This window comes from Lepidochelys kempii, chromosome 2 (genome assembly GCF_965140265.1).
Source record: "Lepidochelys kempii isolate rLepKem1 chromosome 2, rLepKem1.hap2, whole genome shotgun sequence".
NCBI lineage: Eukaryota > Metazoa > Chordata > Testudines > Cheloniidae > Lepidochelys > Lepidochelys kempii.
The window spans coordinates 179391504-179410569 of record NC_133257.1 but is presented as its reverse complement, the minus strand read 5'-3'; the positions used below and the strand labels follow the sequence as shown (position 1 = coordinate 179410569).

The following is a 19066-nucleotide window of genomic DNA, read 5'->3' as shown; positions in this document are numbered from 1 at the left end:
ATTATCACTGAAGTTAATATCATCAGTGCCCAATAAAACAATTATATTTATGTATTGTACGTAAGCTCCTACCATGTTAGTACAGAATTATTATTACGTATTTGTAGTACAGTAGCCTCTACAGCGCTCCAATGGGAGCAGGGCCCCACTATGCTAGGCACTGTACAAATACATAGTAAGAGACTTAGGGCATGAGAGAGGAACAAAAAGGGACAGGCTTTTGGAATTTACAGTCTAAATAGACAAGACAAAGCGGGGGGAGGGGAAAGGCAAGGCAGTCAGAATTGAAGTGACTTGCCTTAGGCCACACTGCAAGCCTGTGGCAGAGCCTAAAACAGAACCAAGATCTCTTGGATCTGAGTCCAGTGCCCTATCCTGGGCCACACTGCCTGTTCAAATCATGGTAATTTCAGATCCAAGAGATGAGAAACATGTTCCCCAAATCTGGAATACCCATCTAGTTGCTGGCCTTACTGAAACAAGAATATATGATGTTTAAAGCATCCAGGCTTTAAGCAAGCAAAAAAAATTTTCCAATGTCTATTTTTCACAAGACTCTTAATGAGCTCTTCCAGTCTCACTATAGTAACACTGTGAGACAGGCAAGATTAGCAAATACTCCTGTGCACATAGAGATTAGTGCATAAGTATCTTATCTCACATAGGGCTTCTATGGTGGAGAACATTACAGTATCCGAGTGCTTCAAAAACATTAATGAATATATTTTCACAGCATCCCCGTGAGATGAGGTGGCATTATTTCCATTTTACAGATGGTGAACTAAGGCACAGGGACATTAATGTCAAAAGCACACACTAATATTGGGTGATCAATTTGAAAATCTGAAGGGTTTTTGAGGGTATTTAACATTGTGCAGTTTTTTTTGTTTGGAACACAGTCTCGCAGACTTCAGTTGCAGTCAGGACTTCTGCAAATCTGATCTCCAGGGTGTCAAATTGGGCATCCAGAAAATGAGATGCATACAGTTAGTGACCTCCTGTGAAAAGTTTCGTTCAAGTGACTTGCACAGAAACAAGGATAGAATCCATTTCCACTGTTAAACTGTTGTAATCACAAGACTGTCCTTTCTCTTCCTGCATTACACCTTCCAACTTCTGGAACAAATGAGCTTCATTCACTAAACAAACCTGATTCATTCTTCAAGCACCATCCGTCGCCTCACAGGCTGTATACATACAAAGGTTGACTGCAAGTTTTAAAACACAGATGACTAAATAGAGGATGCAAAATATGCACACATGTAAAAGAAAATAATTATGAATGCAAAATACATACTTGTACATGCATGTAGGTATTTGCATATGGAAGTTTGTGAGAGCAATTAATTGCACTGTGTGTGTATGCATATTTTTTGAAATTGTTTGAATTTTTTTTTAATTTGGTCCTGAAAACATGTCTTTGGTTTATATTAGTGCAGAAAACTTTGAATAATCCTAAGAGCATAAAAAACTTAAATTTTACACCTGTTTGGAAATTCCACATGCAATTTCTCTAAATTTTCACCAGCAAAAAATCGCCTTTGGGCTGAGAATAAGCGTGAGAAATTTCATCCCAATGGGTTATTTTTCTGTAAAGTGTCTAAAAACAGGGGCTTTGAAGGAATGTGGTTCCTGAACCATGACTGTAGGCTCAAATGTTCACTGAAATTCTATCAACCCTGTAGTCTAGTTAGAAGGTAACAGACACACCGTGATGCAAATAACATGTATGCCAAAGTGTGTGGTGTGGACTTTTGGGGGGTTTTGGGGCAGTTGGTTGGGGTTTTTTGTTTGGTTTGTTGTTTCTTTTGGTAGCCTGCAAAAAGAATGTATTGTGGTGATAAGTGCCTGAAAGGACTAACAGCACAGAAAAATCTGAACTCATCCTCACTTTAAACAGAAGTTTAGAGGACAACAGCAGACAAATTCTGGCCTTTTTCCAAGTCTCCAAAGCATCCTTTTTCCAAGTCTCATTTGTCAAATAATGTAACACTCTAATGGAACGTTTCTCTGCGGTTCTTGTTCACCTGCCTATTAAATCTCTAATAGAAACAGAATACCTGCATTTTACAGCTATTTATCTCTTGCCAGTTTTTAAATTGTAACTTGTAACACAGGGACTGCCATGCAATTTTAAAGAAAGCAAGCTGCTAGAGATGCTCAGAAATTATGGTTCTGATACTAGTTCAGACACTGGGGAATTGGACCTACTTCATTTACTGGGCCAGCCATCCTGTGACACACATTAAAATTCAGTGGAAGTTGGGAGACTGATTCTGATTCTTTGAAAATTCTAGCCTATATATGCAAGTTGTTTGGCTTACCTTGACCATAGAGATGGCAGCTCTTCTTGTAAATCAATATTAAAGTCTTCAAACACTTTCTGTGCTTTTTGAAACTCTTCTTCTGCCTATAACAAAGCAAGACATGTTGGCTTTTATTCTCCAAATAATAGAAAAACAGATTTGTGCAGTTTCACTGTACTGATCTGTTTTTCTATTAACAAAAGAAGAGCGTGGTTCAAACTACTGTTGTTTACTATAGCTTGTTTCATTTCGCAAAGGCTACTGCAAACATTTGTGTCTCGTTTGGCTTGCATAGGTTCGAATCCCAGGCATTTCTGGTTCCAAAGAATACAATCAACACCAAAAGAAAAAGTCACCTTTTTGTGTCAAAATGTGCAAAATCACAAAGTTCCATGGGGTTTCAATACAAACAATAAATTGGCCCAGCTTTACTGTATAGGTTCAGAGCCTCTCTAAACCTTTGGGTGAACCTTTGCCGAGTCTTGAATTTATAACAAAACTGAAAACCAGCAATTTTCCAAAGAACTCACGTTGTAATGTCATTTCTCAGTTTTACTATTTACACTCTTTTCTTATTTATTTACAGAGCGATAGACAATATTCTGAAGAATTTAATAATCCAGGGCAAGATCCTGCAACCCTCATTCATGTGAGCAGATGCTGTTAAATCAGTGGGACTACACATATGATTATGGGCTGTAGGATGAAGCCCCTCATGGTGGTCTTTCATCTCATAAAGGGCACAACTGATCCCTGTACAAAGGGCAAGCACAAAGCCTATGAACCCCTTAAATCCCAGTGCAACTCAAAATAGGATTTAAATGGGACTCAGTCCTTCAGGAAGCTGAGCACTCTGGCCCTGATCTAGCAGAATGAATAATGTGTTTAAACGTCAGCATATGAGCAGTCCCATTTTCTGGAATGGAAGAGTACAGACTTTATGCTATCGAGTGTGCAGAAATAAATTTCACCCAAACTCAGGACGTCTGCGCTAGTAACATTATTATTTAAAGATATACCCTACCTTTGTAATTCTGCTTTCATCTCTTCTTTTTGAGCTCTGCAAGGCTTCCAAGTGATGTCTTGCACTGTCATAGTCCACCAGCTTTCTGCTTCGCTTTGCAATGCGAGTCTGCAAAAAATTCAGCACTATTGCCACACAGCCAAGCAATCGGAGATGGAACTCTCATTTCATTTGCTTTAATTTGTCTTTGATTCTTTATCCTCTCACTTGCAATCTAAATTTTATTTATCATAAGATTGTACAGTGAAAGAGAAAATTTAGGTAATTTATTATTTTAATAAGGAACCTATTTATTGAGAAATAAGGGCATGACAAGAGATGTCTGTGTGGAGAGCTTGCAGGACTGGAATCTCGCATATCAAATTTTATAATATATGAACCCACGCATCTTTTCTCCAGCAGTGTGAATGGACTCATTAAGCTAGACTATAATAGTATCATAAACTGTCTTCCCTTTCACATTACACAGTGTGTGAATTTAATGATTAATATATATTAATTTTTTCTTTGAGTTAGGGAAAATGCTGAAAACACACTTCTCAATATGACTTTTGAATATATAACAAATCTAATTTTGACATCACGTAATAGGAATTCCAATTAAGCTACTGTAGGTGTCATAGGACCGCTCATGGTACTAAAAAGGTGCCTTGGAAAATTGCTGACACTACACTAATGCATATGGTATATGAATTTCCTTTTATAATACTGTGGACCAGATCCCAGGCTGCAGCTAATGAGAACCGGGCAAGCTCAGGATCAGGAATGGGACTCTCACACCTTTGAGCACCCAGGACTCTAGGGTTGTCCTGGTGCGAATGTCAATTATAGCAGGGGCTGAATGTACAACCCATACACTCAGCTGAAGATCATCCCTTCATAAGGAATCTCTGGTCATGTCCCCCTTTCCCTGGCTATTTTTCCTGTGTCAGAAGCCTGGGGAGTGCTGAAGTCACTAAGCTGGCTCTATGCCCCACTAAGATGCCTCAGTACTACCAGAATCTTCTAGTGGCTGGCTAAAATGACTTCAGAGCAGCTTTGCACCAACGGCAAGATGTAAAGTTGACCCAGCATATCAGAGGATCTGCCCGTGTCTCAAATGAGACTAAGTAAACTTGCCAGTTACGGTGGTGATTTTTGCAATATGGCCACCTGTTTTATAGAAAGTCATTGAGTCCACTCTTTCCTTTCAAATAAGCACTGAACAGCCCTTAGATGACAATTTTGAGAGTCACAATTAGTGTAGGCCTGATTCAAACCAGCAACACAGAAGCAAAAGGACTAAATTAATCACAGGCATGAGTGGCTGCACCTTAGTCACTCATGGGTGAATTTGGCTCAGAAGTCTTGAGCTCCAATTCCCCAGTATCGGAAGCCATCCAATCTGGCTATGGCTCTTAAAATGGATGGTGTTAACATAAGCTGGCTACAGCTTTGATGGTACTTATAAAGGTAACACATCAGGATGTTTGATTACAAAGATTGCTCCAAATTCAGTTCAATACATCTTGACATCCTTATCACCTCAATAGCATTTCATTGTGAAAACAAAGCTGAACCCAGCATTTCTTGAAATATCAGAACACATGCCTTTAACAAGTACCACCAAGAGCTGTAGCCAACCTTGACTGGCTGCCAATGCCACAAAATAGTAACCTTAAACTTCAGCCAATCACCGTCTGTAGAAACAGAGTATTTCTGCCCTTCTGAACAAAGGTGAAATCTTTATTTTTTGATGCTTTGGCATAAGTATCCAAAGGATGGCATCTACCTGGCAACTAAATGTGAGTCAGGAATGCTTTGAAAATTTACGGTATCATCCAGTTATAACATTCTCCTTCCTCATCATCTGTTGGGTTAATGAGTTGTTTTCCTTAAAGTCCCATCTCTTCTTTAGTCATGTACTTATTATGTACTCCTCCACTGCACACGGTTGATCATAGCCATGCTCCAGGGCCCCAGTCCAACAAGGCACTTAAGCATTTGATTAACTTTAAGCATGTTAATAGTCCCATTTGTCTTCAAGTGTTAAGCTTTGTGCTTCAGTGTTTTACATTATTGAAATTTCACACGATTGGGTACATGCTACTTTGAAATCCTTACAGGGAAGACAGAATTAAAAGGGGACTTGGGGAGTGTATGTTGTGATTTGTATAATAGCAATCTCTATGGAGATGTATTACAAAGCTTTTGTGATTGATCAAATCACAGAAGCCATTTATTGCTTCAAATTCAACAAAGAAAACAATTGACTTTTAAACATCTAGAGGTGCATCTCACCAAGAAAAGAATAATGGCAGAACTCTTCTTATTCTAATAATTCTGCAGTAACACTTTGGACCCAAGGGGTGTGCTCCAGCACTGCTGAAGTCAGTGGTAGTTATGCCATTGACTTCAGTGGGAGCAGAAAAGACCTACATAAAAGTCTGAGATACAAAGGCTAATTTAAGAAAATTAAAGGCTATTTTAAGAAAATCAAATGGTGCTACTGCATAATACTTAATTTTGTTCACTCAGGAAAATAGCATAGACTATGAATGGAACTTGCTTACAGAATTAGATGTGTTACATTCCACATGAGAGCTGGCTTCCTGTATATTCTTTATTTCATTTCTCGCATGATTTTGACTCAATTGTAATAGGTAACCTTTTAAATCTTCCCTGTATAGAAATGTATTACTGTACTTTGATATCAGGAAACTGTCCCAGGTATGTATCCAGTGTCAGCAGTGATCCATCCACCAGCTTTTGATGAAAGTCTTCCCAGAGCACATCACATTTCTGTAAAGAAAGATGAGATACAGAGAAACAGTTGACAATCACTTTAATTTCACTCAAAATTTAGGGGAAACGCTTCTGTAAATGGAAAAACACTTATGTAAATTGCAAATCTTAATTCTCCTGTAATCTTATGTTTTTCTGGCAAAAATCAGAATTTAGTTGTAAAATGGATAAAAAAATCTTCAATGTGAGTTTTAATTTGCAATAGAATAGATTTAACTGCAGTAATCAATTCAAAAATGTTGCAGTCTTCAAAGTAGTGGCAGTCTTGGAAAGTCACGAATCCAAGCTTTGCAGGATTACTATTTGCAGGTCGGTAGTCCCAAAACCAAAGTTACTCTATTTCCCACCTATAAATAGGTTCACTGATATGTACATCATAACCTCTCCTCTCACGAGCAGCAAAATACAACTAAAACCACAATAAAACTAAATGAATAAAGAGTGGTTCCTTCATTCACTAGAGTAATTTGTAACCTCAGTTTTGATTTTTCAGTAAAATGTATGGACAATGGAGAAATGGGTTTATTTTATTTTAACAGTTGTTTTCTGGTTGAGTATCCTTCCAGACCAGGGGAAGTCATACATTCCCCATATTTGTTTCTCTCTGCCTATCATTAATAGAGCATTTTGAAGGCAAATAGGTGGCCTTCACAAAACTCAATGGATCTGTAAGTCAGAAAATTGCATTCAGGATACAAACCACTGCTACCCCAACAGATAAAAAGACCCATTCTTCACATGAACCTCACATCACATCCATTCTTCGCATCAGCTGGGGGCTGTCTCACTCCCATGTAAAGTCATCGGGGAACTGCCAGAGCATGCTCCTTGGAATTCTCTTGTCACTGAGCACGTTAATGCAGCTGGACTGATCAGGAATACTATGGAGAAAGGCAAAGTTCTGCTTCTGGTAGACATCAGTGCCCTTCTGAAAGTCTCCTGGGACTTGGTTTCCCAACGTTGGGATTTGAACAGGTGTTGGGGTGCTCACAATCACCTTGCTCTTCTCATTTTTCCAAATGGGAGGGAGGCCCCAGCTAGATCTCACCTAGATAAGAGGGAAGTTTTGGGGGGTTCCTGGTATGGGAAAGGTGAGAACCACTGCCCTACAGGATCCAAGGGCAAGCAGCAGTCCTGAAGGCTATTTTCTAGTGACACTGTTTACTCATTCTGTGCCACAAGGCAGACTTATTGTAAATGCAGGATGACACAAAATGCCAGAATTTATTTAATCTATTTCCTATCTTAGTTGAAGACTCTGATGAAGAATACTCCATTAATAATCCATCACACTTTAAAAAGTCCATATTTATTAACACGATTTAATTAGTTGTGTAAAAAGCAGCAAAGCATTAGATCATAGCAAGCAATAGCAATTATGGTACATTGGCATTTGAAAATAATTTGCAGTGACACATTTTAGATAAATTAAAATCTTGGAGATTTTCAAAAAAGCTAATGGGACTGAAAAGCACTTGCTAAATAAATGATTAGTGCCTCAAATCACCTTCTCTGCTCACATAAAGATCAAAATCATTTAGATGGAACAATTTAGGAATAATTGCCTGTGGACTTGACAAGGTAAGCATATTCTCCTAAACTATTTTCAGCACTGCATAAATCTATAACATCACATCCAAACTTCAGATTAAATTGGAAAAGACTCAGCTGTAGAAACTATAGTGTGTCATGTGTTACCCTGATTGAGACCATATTCACACAGGTGGGGAGATAGAAGATTCTTCCTGTATGTAACAGAGACCAAGACCCAGCTGTGTTCTCAGGTAAACTATTGTGACTCCAAGATAATTCCTCTTAAATCAGCGGGAATACTTTGGATCTACACCAGCGTGTGATGGATCTGCTAAGCACAGGACAACAACTCACATCACCCTCTCTCCACTGCACTTCCCTACCTATTTCCATTATTGGAGCTCAGAGGAAAACTTAGATCATCAGGGTTGTTCATTTCTACCCACCAAGTAGCCCTCGTGCCTCTGGCTCCTGCCCTTTACATCCTGCCAGCCAACTTTGCCTTTTGGAATCCCATCGCTGACACCAGTGTAAATTACTGGGGTTTCTCATGACAGGACTACACCAAATCCCTAAGGTTCCAGTGGCATGCCAGGTGCACCATGATGTAGAGGCAGGCATTGCAGGTGCTTCAGCATCTAGGCCTTGTAGGTGCTAGCCCTCGTGGGATTCAATAACCACTCAGACCCACGGCTAAGTGAACAGGTATTTTACAGGGCTAGTAGGCAAGGAAATGGTTGCAAATACCCTAGTTATAGAGGCTTAAACAGTCACAGTTCAAAGTGAGCAATAGTGGTTCTTATTCAGGATCCTGGGGCAGTCCAACTGAGACACTGGGCTCTCCAGTCCTAGTGCCTGAGGTGCCGTCTCCAGTTCAGTTTCCATTCAAGCAAATAGGAGCTTGCAGACTAGTCTCAGTCAGTGTGCGTCATTGAGACCCTTCTGCACTGGCTTCCTGCCCAGCTGCTGCTGTTCCTTATGCATACCATACTAATCTGCACCTGGCTGTAATATTAGCAGCCACAATCTGTTCCACATGCAGCTATGTATGCAGTTCTTGAGGAATCTGCTCTGAATTCAGCTTCTCTTGCCGTTCCCTTCTTGCCATGTGGCTACTGCCTCCCAGCAGAGCCCAGACAGCTCTTGGTTCAGGATCTTTCTCCTTACCTGGCCAGGGGAAATGGAAATGCAGTGGGATGGGGGACTGATGAGAGCTGTAGTCCCCTGCTTAGCAACTCTTCTGGAATCAGTGGTAATATTTTGTATTTACAATAGCATTTATGAAATAAGATTCTGTACCCAAGTCCAAAATTAGCAATGATGTAACTGGTAATATAAGTTATATGTCAGATGTAAGTTGTTCAGACAATAAATTTAAGTGGGTATAAGCAGTGAAGTAGTATAACTTACACTAATTTGGCATTGTGTGTGTTTACAACACAAATGTAACTTGTATTCCATTGGCAGCGAGCAAGGTGGGAGGAGAATAGCAAGAAAAGCAATTAATAGGAGATTTTGTATTTGATTTTCCTGCTACGGCTCCCACACTTAATGCCAGATCAGTACAAATTACATCTGATTATAATTTACATCATTTTCTGACCAGCTTACACCCTCATCATCAATAAATTTGCTTATAGACTTCCATGGGATTTAAACCGGCTTACACTAGGTCCTAATTTGGCCTCTAATATTTATTACACCCTAAAGAAATTCAATAAAAACACCGCCACCACCAGGCTTGGTCCAAAGATAAAAGGGTCATATTCTACTCTCACAATGTTGTAAATCTGGAGTAACGCTTCAGTGGAGTTACTCCAGTCTTGCACCACTGTAAACAAGAACAGATTCTGGCTAGAGAGCAGTCAGTATGCAGTCAGGTATTCTCTCTTATAATTAGTCCTACCATTATTATGAAATACTTCGGGATGATCATGAACATTCTAAATCTTATAAACGTGCATATAACTTATTTGACAAGCTACTGCGAGGCATCTGTTATTGAGCCTGAATCTGCTTTCACTTCCGGTACACTGAAGTAATTCTGGAATAACTCCAAATTAATGAAGTTAATAGAATTACCTGGGTTTTCAATGAGCATGAGTGAGAGGAGAGTAAAGGCAATTATGCATAATGGTTTAGAATGTCAACCACATTTTTATTTTAAAAATAATTATTTTAAGAACACACTTTTCCACTATTGCTGTGTTTTGTAAATATGGTTCATGGAGTGTTTTCTGATTACCATGAGATGCTCTCTAGGAACCTTACAATTACATTCTGCACCAATACATTAGTACAATAAATGAGCAACTCAGTGACTTAAGTTTAATATTTCCATTCTTTGGTTCAGATTAATATATTCTCAACCATGTTTCTTCACATTCACATCTCTTACCTCTCCAACCATTTTCACATCTTCCCGGCCATACCATTCGGGTTCGTACACTTCATGAAGAGACTCTGTAAGCTTCTTAGAGGCTTCTTGCATGCCTAGGATTTTGTAGAAAAACAATATATTATTCTACACAACACAGGGAATAGTGGGTCAAATCTTTATTTACTTCCACATTTTCCTCCTTCTATATAAATAGGACCCTACCAAATTCATGGTCCATTTTGATCAATTTCATGGCCAGAGGGTTTTTAAATTGGTCTATTTCACATTTTCAGATGTGAACATCTAAAATTTCATGGTGTTGTAACTGTGAGGGTTCCAACCCAAAAGGTACCTAGAGAAAGGACTGACCTCCCCTGCCCCCTCCCCCCCCCCCCCCGAGAGTGGCCAGTCCGGGTAAGGACAAGTCTTGTCCTCCCCTAGCCTGGCCACAACTCACAGCTAGGAGCCCACCTCCACAAGCCTCCTCCGGCTGCAAGAGCCTCTAAGGCTGCTGCCCAGCCCCAGAGCTTCCTGCAGCGTGTGGAGGCACCCAGAGATCTCCTCCCCGACAGTGGCCGGAGCTCGCAGCTAGGAGCCCCGAGCTGGGGTGCTCAGATTTCATGGGGAAGGGCTTATTTCATGGTCTGAGACACGTTTTTCGCAGCCATGAAATTGGTAGGGCCCTGTATATAATGCTTGTTGGTATGGTAAGAATGTAGCTTTCAAAGAGTTTAAACAAAAAATAAACCTTGTGTTCAAGGTATAAACCAGCTACTAACTACCTGGAGTTAACAAGAAATGTCCTTTATAGTCTGTTATGAGTGTGACAGAGTGGGGTATCTTTGTACACAATTATGAACTCCATTTTGTATTATGTGCTGAACAGGCTTCTAAACTGGCCCAAGGCAGTGTATTGAATTACATTCAGATAGCTGCTCTGCCCATTCAGATTGTGGCTCTGCCCAGGAAAATCACTTGAAAACTTGAAGGACTGTCACTGAGAAGCCAACAAAATGGCGATCTGTAGCTATCAACTTTGAATGCTCTCAGCTCCTGGCCCATGGAACAACGTTTTTCTATGCAGGTGGTGCCAGCATGAATGGGGGATGGGACTGAAGCATGCCAGGGGAGCACATGGCAAGCAGGCAGAGACAGTGTTCAAGAGAGCATGCTGCTGTGTGCAAGAGGCCAGCCACTGTAACACTTAAGCAGGATGTGCAGGAGAGACTCTACCCAGCCTGAAACACTGACTCGCAGAAGGGGTGAGATCAGATTGGGGTAGGCAGCATCCCAAGACCTTTTGTCATTTTAAAAATCTGGAAGTCTTGAGAGCTTTTAAGAGTGAAGTGACTTTGGTTAAGACATTCCTTTGCTAAACCTGTGTTCCTTGCTTTCTTGCCACATTGAAATACTTGTTTAACCCCTTCAGGGACAGAAAGACCACAGCCTCAGCAGAGCTCTAGGGGAGCTTGTGTACATGACTGATAGTTGGGAGCTTGGGTGGTTTGAGGCACAGGTTGCAGGGTCTAGGGTAGTTGCATTGCAGTCCCATGGAAAGGGTCAGACAAAGAGTCTGAGCCTGGAAACGTGCCTAACAAACCCAAAGCTAGAAAACAGTGGCCATAATTCTGTCCAGACCCAGCTGGCTTGAAAGCACATGGGGCCCAGTGATGGAGTCCACTCGCAACAGACTGCTGGTCATACTGAGAGGTACTGTGCCAGATTGTAACAATGAGATTCTTATGCCCTCCTTTGAACCATTGGTTATTACTGATGAGAAGATAAAATGGTCTAGCTTAGTCTAATCACTCTAATATACAAAATGTCTGCTTTCCTCTCACTTACATTGAAGTAAGTAAGTAGTAACTCCACTGAAGTGAGCACAGGTAACATCAGTCTAAACCTGTGAGAGGAAAATCAAACCCAGATCAACTGGTCTGACTGAAGTAGATGGGAGTGTTGCTGTTGATTTTAATAGTGGATAAAATCCTGGCTCTATCTGCAGAAGTGATCTGACCCTTCCTGAGATATCCATAAGGGTCAGGCCAACATTATAGCTTTCTTGTTTTAAAATTACAGCCAAACTTTATTTAAACTTTTACATAAAACCTGCTGAAATGAGCTGAATTCCAATGACAACAAAATGGAATGGTTGAAAAAAGTCCAGCTTTTCAATCACAAAAAAATTGCCAGCCAAAATCTTTGTTTGCAACAGCACATCTGCTCTGCCTTGGAAATATCTCTAGTGTAAGCTTTAGAATAAACCCTTAATTGACTGAATTTTGGAATAGCAGTGAAATTTCTATTTTCCCTGGAAAGAAATAGAGACGTTACCCCCAAAATCTGGAATAGCCTGAAACCCCTGTTCAAATACTCCAAGGAAGGTATTTTGTGACCTGCTCAGCGATCCTCCCACTCATTGCCCACTCTTTGAAAAACACACGGGACATTAAAAGTAAAACAACAAAGTACTTTTCTGTTTACAAAAATGATTTTCTATGTAGAAAAGAAAAAAAATTAAGATTTCTCTTTTCTGGCCTCTGCATGGAAACTTAAGGGAAGGAGGGGCACAAGGGTCAAGCACAATGGGAGTTCTTGCATTCAATCTTGCACTATTAAATCCATGGGTGTCTTGCCACTATGAGCAGGCTAGGACCAAGGAATGCTTGAGAACCTCAGGGCTCTGAGTGCTAATAGGGGTTTGTGTGGAAGAGGGTAGGAGGGCAAGGAAGGGGAGAGAGCAGGATCAAGCCTCATCCCACCCCTGTGGAGCTGGCTGAATGCAGAGTGGCACTTTCACTGCACTCACTTTAAAGATAGTGCAGTGTCTGTGTGCTTCCCCAGAGCAACAGGAGACACTGTGTACAATGCCTCACAATGCTCCAACTGGGCGTGCTGCATCACTCCCAATGAAGGACGATTATTTAATGCCACAACCTAGCCCAGAGTGTTCAAATTGATGGTAAGGGCTTACGGAAGATTTCCCTTCCTCTGCTGGAATTCACTCCCCTCTCTAGATATGGCTACCTGATCCTTGCTAGGAATAATGCATCACTGGACCTTAAAAAGGTATTACTGATTTTTTTAAAACGTGATTTAGAATTTGCCAAACAAAATGAAGAGGATTTTCAAATCTTTTAGTAGAGCTCTATTTCAAATCCTCTTTCAACTGCCACAAATTAATTCAGCCAATAAAAAAAAGAAACAAAGCAGCATTGTTGCTTTTAGGAATACTGTGTTCTGACCATTCACTCAATAAAAATGCACGTCAGGGAGGTTCAGACATCCTTACTCACACTTTGATCTACTCTGAATCATCATTCTTCTGCTCTTGTGCCCTTGAGCACACTGCGTATTACACCCCCAACATATGTTCCTGCCAACAAAGCCCTTCTCTTTATATCTATCTGCTGCTTACATTCAACTCAGCCACAGATAAGATACTGTGCAAACAAAAATCAGTGCTGGGTATAAGATCTCGATTGACAGAGACTTTCTTTTAAAGATTTTATATAAAAACAATAAAAATAAGTATATATATTATATATATACACACACACACACACACACACGCACAAGAAGGAAATAGCAAACAAACAAAATTCAACATTCATTATTTGTAAAACCTGAAAAAAAAATGAAAACCAACCCTGAACATGCAGCTATCACACAAGGCATCAATTATTAAAATGACTAAATAGATAAATAAGTGAGAACATAACCTATGAGTATCGTGGATTAATACACACAAAACTGACCACACATTCTCATTCTTTCCAAGCCAGTCATTTTTTTTCCACTAACGCAGTAGTAGAAAGGACAAATATTATCTAAATGTTGCAGATCCTAGTTATACATCTGTTTTTAAAAAATGAAAAGGACTCTTTATCTTGCTTGGCCTGTATCAAAAATACACCAGAAAAGTGCAAACATAATATTTTTATCAATACCCAATAATCTGTTCTTTCCCCATATTGCTGTAGACCCCATAGACCAAATTCAGATGTAACCTGAGATAATGGGAGTTGTACCTTAGGGCTAAATTTGGCCTTGTGACTATGATTCTTGCCTCCTGACTATAGTTTTTATGTTATATTTATTGCTATATTCTTCATGTGTGTATGTATACATATACAATGATCTATGGCTAGGCTTTCAGCTCGTGGCTTCCCATTTGTATGTGCGTACACATCTGTCTCAGCATGAACTCACAATGTCCAGGGATTATTTATTTCTATTCGCATTCAATATTTTTCAGATACTGATAACTCTTATGTGTTTTTTCAATACTGAAATTAAGAAGATTAGTGCCTTTCCTAGGCTGTGTGCTGTCTCTTAACTGCTGTCATGAGAAAGATAAATTACTTTTAAAAAACCATTTAAGTTCTGAGGAATGGTAAAATAATTTGTACCAATGATGAATGGTTAGCAATTCATATTTAATATCAATTGCTTGTTCTTGGTAATTGGATCACTTACTTTTTAATCACTAGACATGATGAAATAATTGAGTTACTTAGTAAAATCTGTGGTAAATAATCCAGGTCTTGAGGTTTGTATCTTTCCCCTGAAAACTTCACATGGATGAAATCGACTCCCTCTTTCCATGCAGAAGAGCCACCTTCCATGGATCTTGCAAGGGCTCTTAGCAAGATTACGGATCCACACATGGAGAAGGGCAAGCCTGAAGGCAGCAGGCCAGGCATGGGAGGGAACAAGTCTGCCCCTACCTACTCTGAGTAATTTGCTTTAAACATTATAAAAGCCTGAAGAAGTGGAGATCTTCCAAGATGTGATGCTCCCACTGATGGGTGTTTCCAGGGGCAGCAGGGAATCAGAATCCCTAATGGCAGAGCATCCATGAAAACAGGCTGCCAGGGAGTCCAAAGCCAGCAGAAAGCCATGGCTAGGGTTCAGAGGAACAGGGTTGCTGTGTGTGTGTGTGCGGTGGGCCCTTAACTCCAGTTGCTCCCTTGTGATCGACACATTCTGGGGCTGACCTTCTTGTGTTCCAAATGGAGATCCCTGCTCAATCTATGAGAAATTTCCGTACCTGTGGCTTGAGCTGAACAATCCGGCCTGGCTCCTAGTATTTTATTACTCAAGAGGGGAGGGTGTTTTTCCAAGGAGGTTCTCAGAGGAATTATCTGAGTTCATTAGTAAGTCTTATCCAAAAGACAAATTCTAAGAAATGAAATGACTAACTTTAAGTAATTTATGTTTTGGGTATGTGTGTGATAGGAGCTCATATGTCAGCCACAGAATGTGTGAGCTTTCCTACAGCTCTTCTGAAGGCCAGCTGTCATTTCCATGCCAGATGAAAGATCAAAGAGACAGGGCTTGACTCCGTCAATTTGCATCCGCAAATAACTGCAGGTAAACATCTACACGCCTTTGTGTACCTTGCAAATAATTTAGGGGTGCAAAAAGGGAAGTTGATTTAGGATTTATTTAAAAATCAGGACCATTAAACCCAAAATTGATTAAAGCCAACTACAACTCTGTGGCTTTTGAAGAGCTCAGAGATAAAAACCCCCAGAGAGCCCTGAAGGCACTTGATACTAGAGAGGCTTGAGGGAAGGAAGGACCCCAGCCATCAGATGAAAACTATAGTAAACAGGGAAATTTTATCCACTCCCTTAATCCTCTGCTCTAAGAGAGTCCTAATACAGGTTGAATAGATGCAGTGAAATGTAGCCAGAATGATACAGAAATGCAGGCGAGGTGTAGCATTCTCTTATTAGCATCTCAAATATTCTACACATATTTAACACAATTACCTTATTCCTTCCAATGGTCACCAGAAAAGAGCAAGAGCCATAGAGGGACAAGAAGGGCCTGAATAGGCTAAAGCCAAGAGATTTAGGAAGCACCACAGAGCCCAGGGAGGTGCATGAATTCTGTAGAAACTCTTTTCTTTTAGGAATGTGCATTATTAAAATTCAGAAATGATCTTCTTACATCTTACTTCTAGAATCCTGAGATTCCAATGTCATGGAGTAAAATTAAGTTTATTACTAGAGTTCATACCATGACAACTTACTGCCAAATAAAAAAAGAGAAAAATCCTTTTAATTAGAGATTAAGTGTTTCAGTTTGTCTACTTCCTGAGACTCATGATGCTGGTCTGCTGTACTTATATCTTTGAAAATAGCTACCAGTGTAATCTGTTCTGATAAGGATATCAGCCATCTCATCAAAAATGTATCCATAATTAAAGAGCAACTGATGCAGGCTCTGTAATTCTGCTCAGAATTTCAAACTTCTGTTTCTGCCTACCACATCAACTAACAGTATTTCCTGACTGTTGAAACACATCTAAGTATGACTAATTATTAATTATTTATTGCTATTACTGTAGTACCTAGGAACCTCAGTCACGGACCAAAATCCCATTGTGCTAGGCACTGTGCAAACACAGAACAAAAAGACAGTCCCTTCCCCAAATATGCCAAGTTATGGTATACATTCGCTGTTAATATGGTTAGAAAGTGCTGACTTATCTCCTATGTCTAAGTCCTTATACTAAAAGGTAACAATTGTTTGTTTTGTTATTTATTTGTTGAATTCCAACAATGTGTTCAGCACAGTAAAATACACAAAAAGACAGTACCTGCCTTGAAGAACTAACAATTCAAGAACAGTTGTACTATTCAGCAAGTGCAATTGTGATAAAGTAGCAGAATTCCCATATATGCCTCAAATGTCAGTTACAAGATATCATCATCAGTTTACAGTGGAGGCACTGACCAGTTCAAGAACTATACACTAATCTGTTATTTGCTGTGCAGTGAATACTCAACTCATATGTGTGTGGGCTGGAATGTTGCAGTTTCAACAAATGCAAATTTTGGCATTAGGTTGAAGAATGTTCAGCAGTTTCCTCATCACTGAGGTGACTGGACAATCTTCTGCTGGTTTTTCTAGGAGCTCATCTAAACCTTTCAGCACAGCTACAAGCATAGGGCAACACAGAGCTCGACAGCCCTGGGAGGAGTATTAGGGCACAGGTGTCTCTCTGAAGTACAATTCCTCTGGCACTCCCCGTTCTCTGCGGATGGAGGAGCGTACTGCATGGTGGGGGGGGGGGAGGAAATGAGGGGGAGATGAAGGGAGGGGATTACTCCTGACTCACTACACATTGTGCTCAGTTGCTCGCTTTTGGGTGAGCAGTCTGTGTTCCCCACCCACACCCAGAACAAGCTCCACATAAAAGTGTTGTATGGCCAACAAGGGAAGAAGGGATTCTTTCCCTTTATTGCCCTGTGTGGCCATTCAGAACCCGGGCACAATTTAGCCCAGTGTAAATATGGGATGTTGTTACCTTTACGAAATAATAGGTTTATTCTTTGCATAATCTTAGTATAGTACATTTACAGCAATTCCTCTTTACATATTCAATATCACAGTCCCTTGTATGACATTTGTAACAAGAGCTGCTATATGTCTGCCTTGGCAAAAAAGATCATTTTGTGCTCAGTAGGATTCCCAACAAGTATGCCATTTGCCACAAGTTGTGATTATGTCACTTTTCTTGAGATGATCACTGGGAAGGTACTGAGCCACCAAACTTACTTCATTCATCACATTGAAAGTCTCTTGAGCTCCATTTATTACCAAATTTAGATGACAAGCAACATGACGAGAAACAGACTAGTATTGCCGATAAAGCGAATCAAGAACTTTCATGTAAAGTTAAAGTAAATTCGGTGCAAAGAGTAGTCTTCATTAAATAATGTAGTAAATAAAGTGGCAAAACATTAAAAAAATAAATAGAGATGAAGAGGAGGATTGTTGTCACCAGCACAGAAATCAAAGCACCATGAAAATAATCATCCTACATTGAGGAAAGATGACCTGGCTAACAAGCAGCTGCATCAGAATTTCTCACTAAATATATGGCTGGTAATGCTAGGGGTCTGAGTAATGAGGATACAATACTAGCACCAGGCAATGCCAAAAGGAATTCGTATTCCTTCCAACTGTAAAATAGTTTGTTCTGATCTAGATACCAAGGAATGTCACATGCCTATTATATGACTTTTCTGTACAGTGCCTTGCACAATTATACAAACAATAAATGGTATATAATAACTTGAGAATCACAATATAGGAGTAAAAAGAATGGCTCATCAGCAAGAATTTCCTAGCATATCCATGTCCTCTGAAACTTTGTTATGACTTGCAGTAACTGCAACAAGACATTCTTTGAGCACTGTTGCTAACTGGTCCATGTTAGAGCATCCTGGGGATGGGGCCGGATAAAGAATCAGGAAACCATCATCATCTCTCTAATGGCCAACTTCTTTTGCTATCCCCCAAGAATCAGGCTTCAAAGGTTTTCTAGAAGAGATGATTACAAAACAGACACCTCTCTGCAGGGAATAACTGTGTTCAGTCGGTTAGATTTACATGTCCACTAGGATTTAAACAACTCTGCTTTATCCCCGACGTTTGGCTGATGTGCAGTGAACTTCTGCGGAGAACATAGAAAACAACTTTGATCCCAAAAAGAGGAAATGATTTTTTCTTTGGTAGATGAAAGATAATGTATTATGCACCTGACAGTCAGAAAGGTTGGATAAACCTCAATGCAAAGACTTAAAGCCTGAGTCAGACTGACCGGGATTGAGAGGAAGGGATCCACTGCCTGAGCAGAAAGGTCTTCAGGCATTATGGCTGCAGAGGTCAAGTGCAGCGTTCACAAGTGGTAGCATGTTCACCAGTGGCCTCTATTTGGGCATAATATTTTTGGGACACTGTCATTTGTGAAGGTGAGTCACAGAATGCAAGCCCTGTTTTTGCTTGTTCTGCGTGCTCAAATGGGAGTTTGTGCATGTGAAATACATCACTTGTCTGTATAAGGACTAGCATGGGAAAAATGTGTGCAAGGCTGCACGTATGTAATGAGGGGTCACACATTTTGAAATTCAGAGCTTAGACCACAATGTCTATGCAAGATGACAAATCAGAAATGAGGCACCATGATGAGAAAAATGCTCTCTCATTGACCTGGTCTGTTGGACAAGCCACACAACT

General features: G+C 40.1%; 1 protein-coding gene across 5 annotated transcripts in view; it reads right to left on the bottom strand.

The window, feature by feature from the left end:
* The window catches only part of AMPH (amphiphysin), a 171656-nt gene that overhangs the window by 53187 nt on the left and 99403 nt on the right, over positions 1-19066 (bottom strand). For all 5 annotated transcript variants that reach the window (XM_073332856.1, XM_073332859.1, XM_073332857.1 and 2 more), the window contains exons 4-7: positions 10046-10140; positions 6016-6111; positions 3331-3438; positions 2325-2410 (exon numbers count right to left, since the gene is read on the bottom strand). In XM_073332856.1, coding sequence (XP_073188957.1) covers positions 2325-2410; positions 3331-3438; positions 6016-6111; positions 10046-10140 — 385 coding nt within the window. The remainder of the gene's footprint in view (positions 1-2324; positions 2411-3330; positions 3439-6015; positions 6112-10045; positions 10141-19066) is intronic.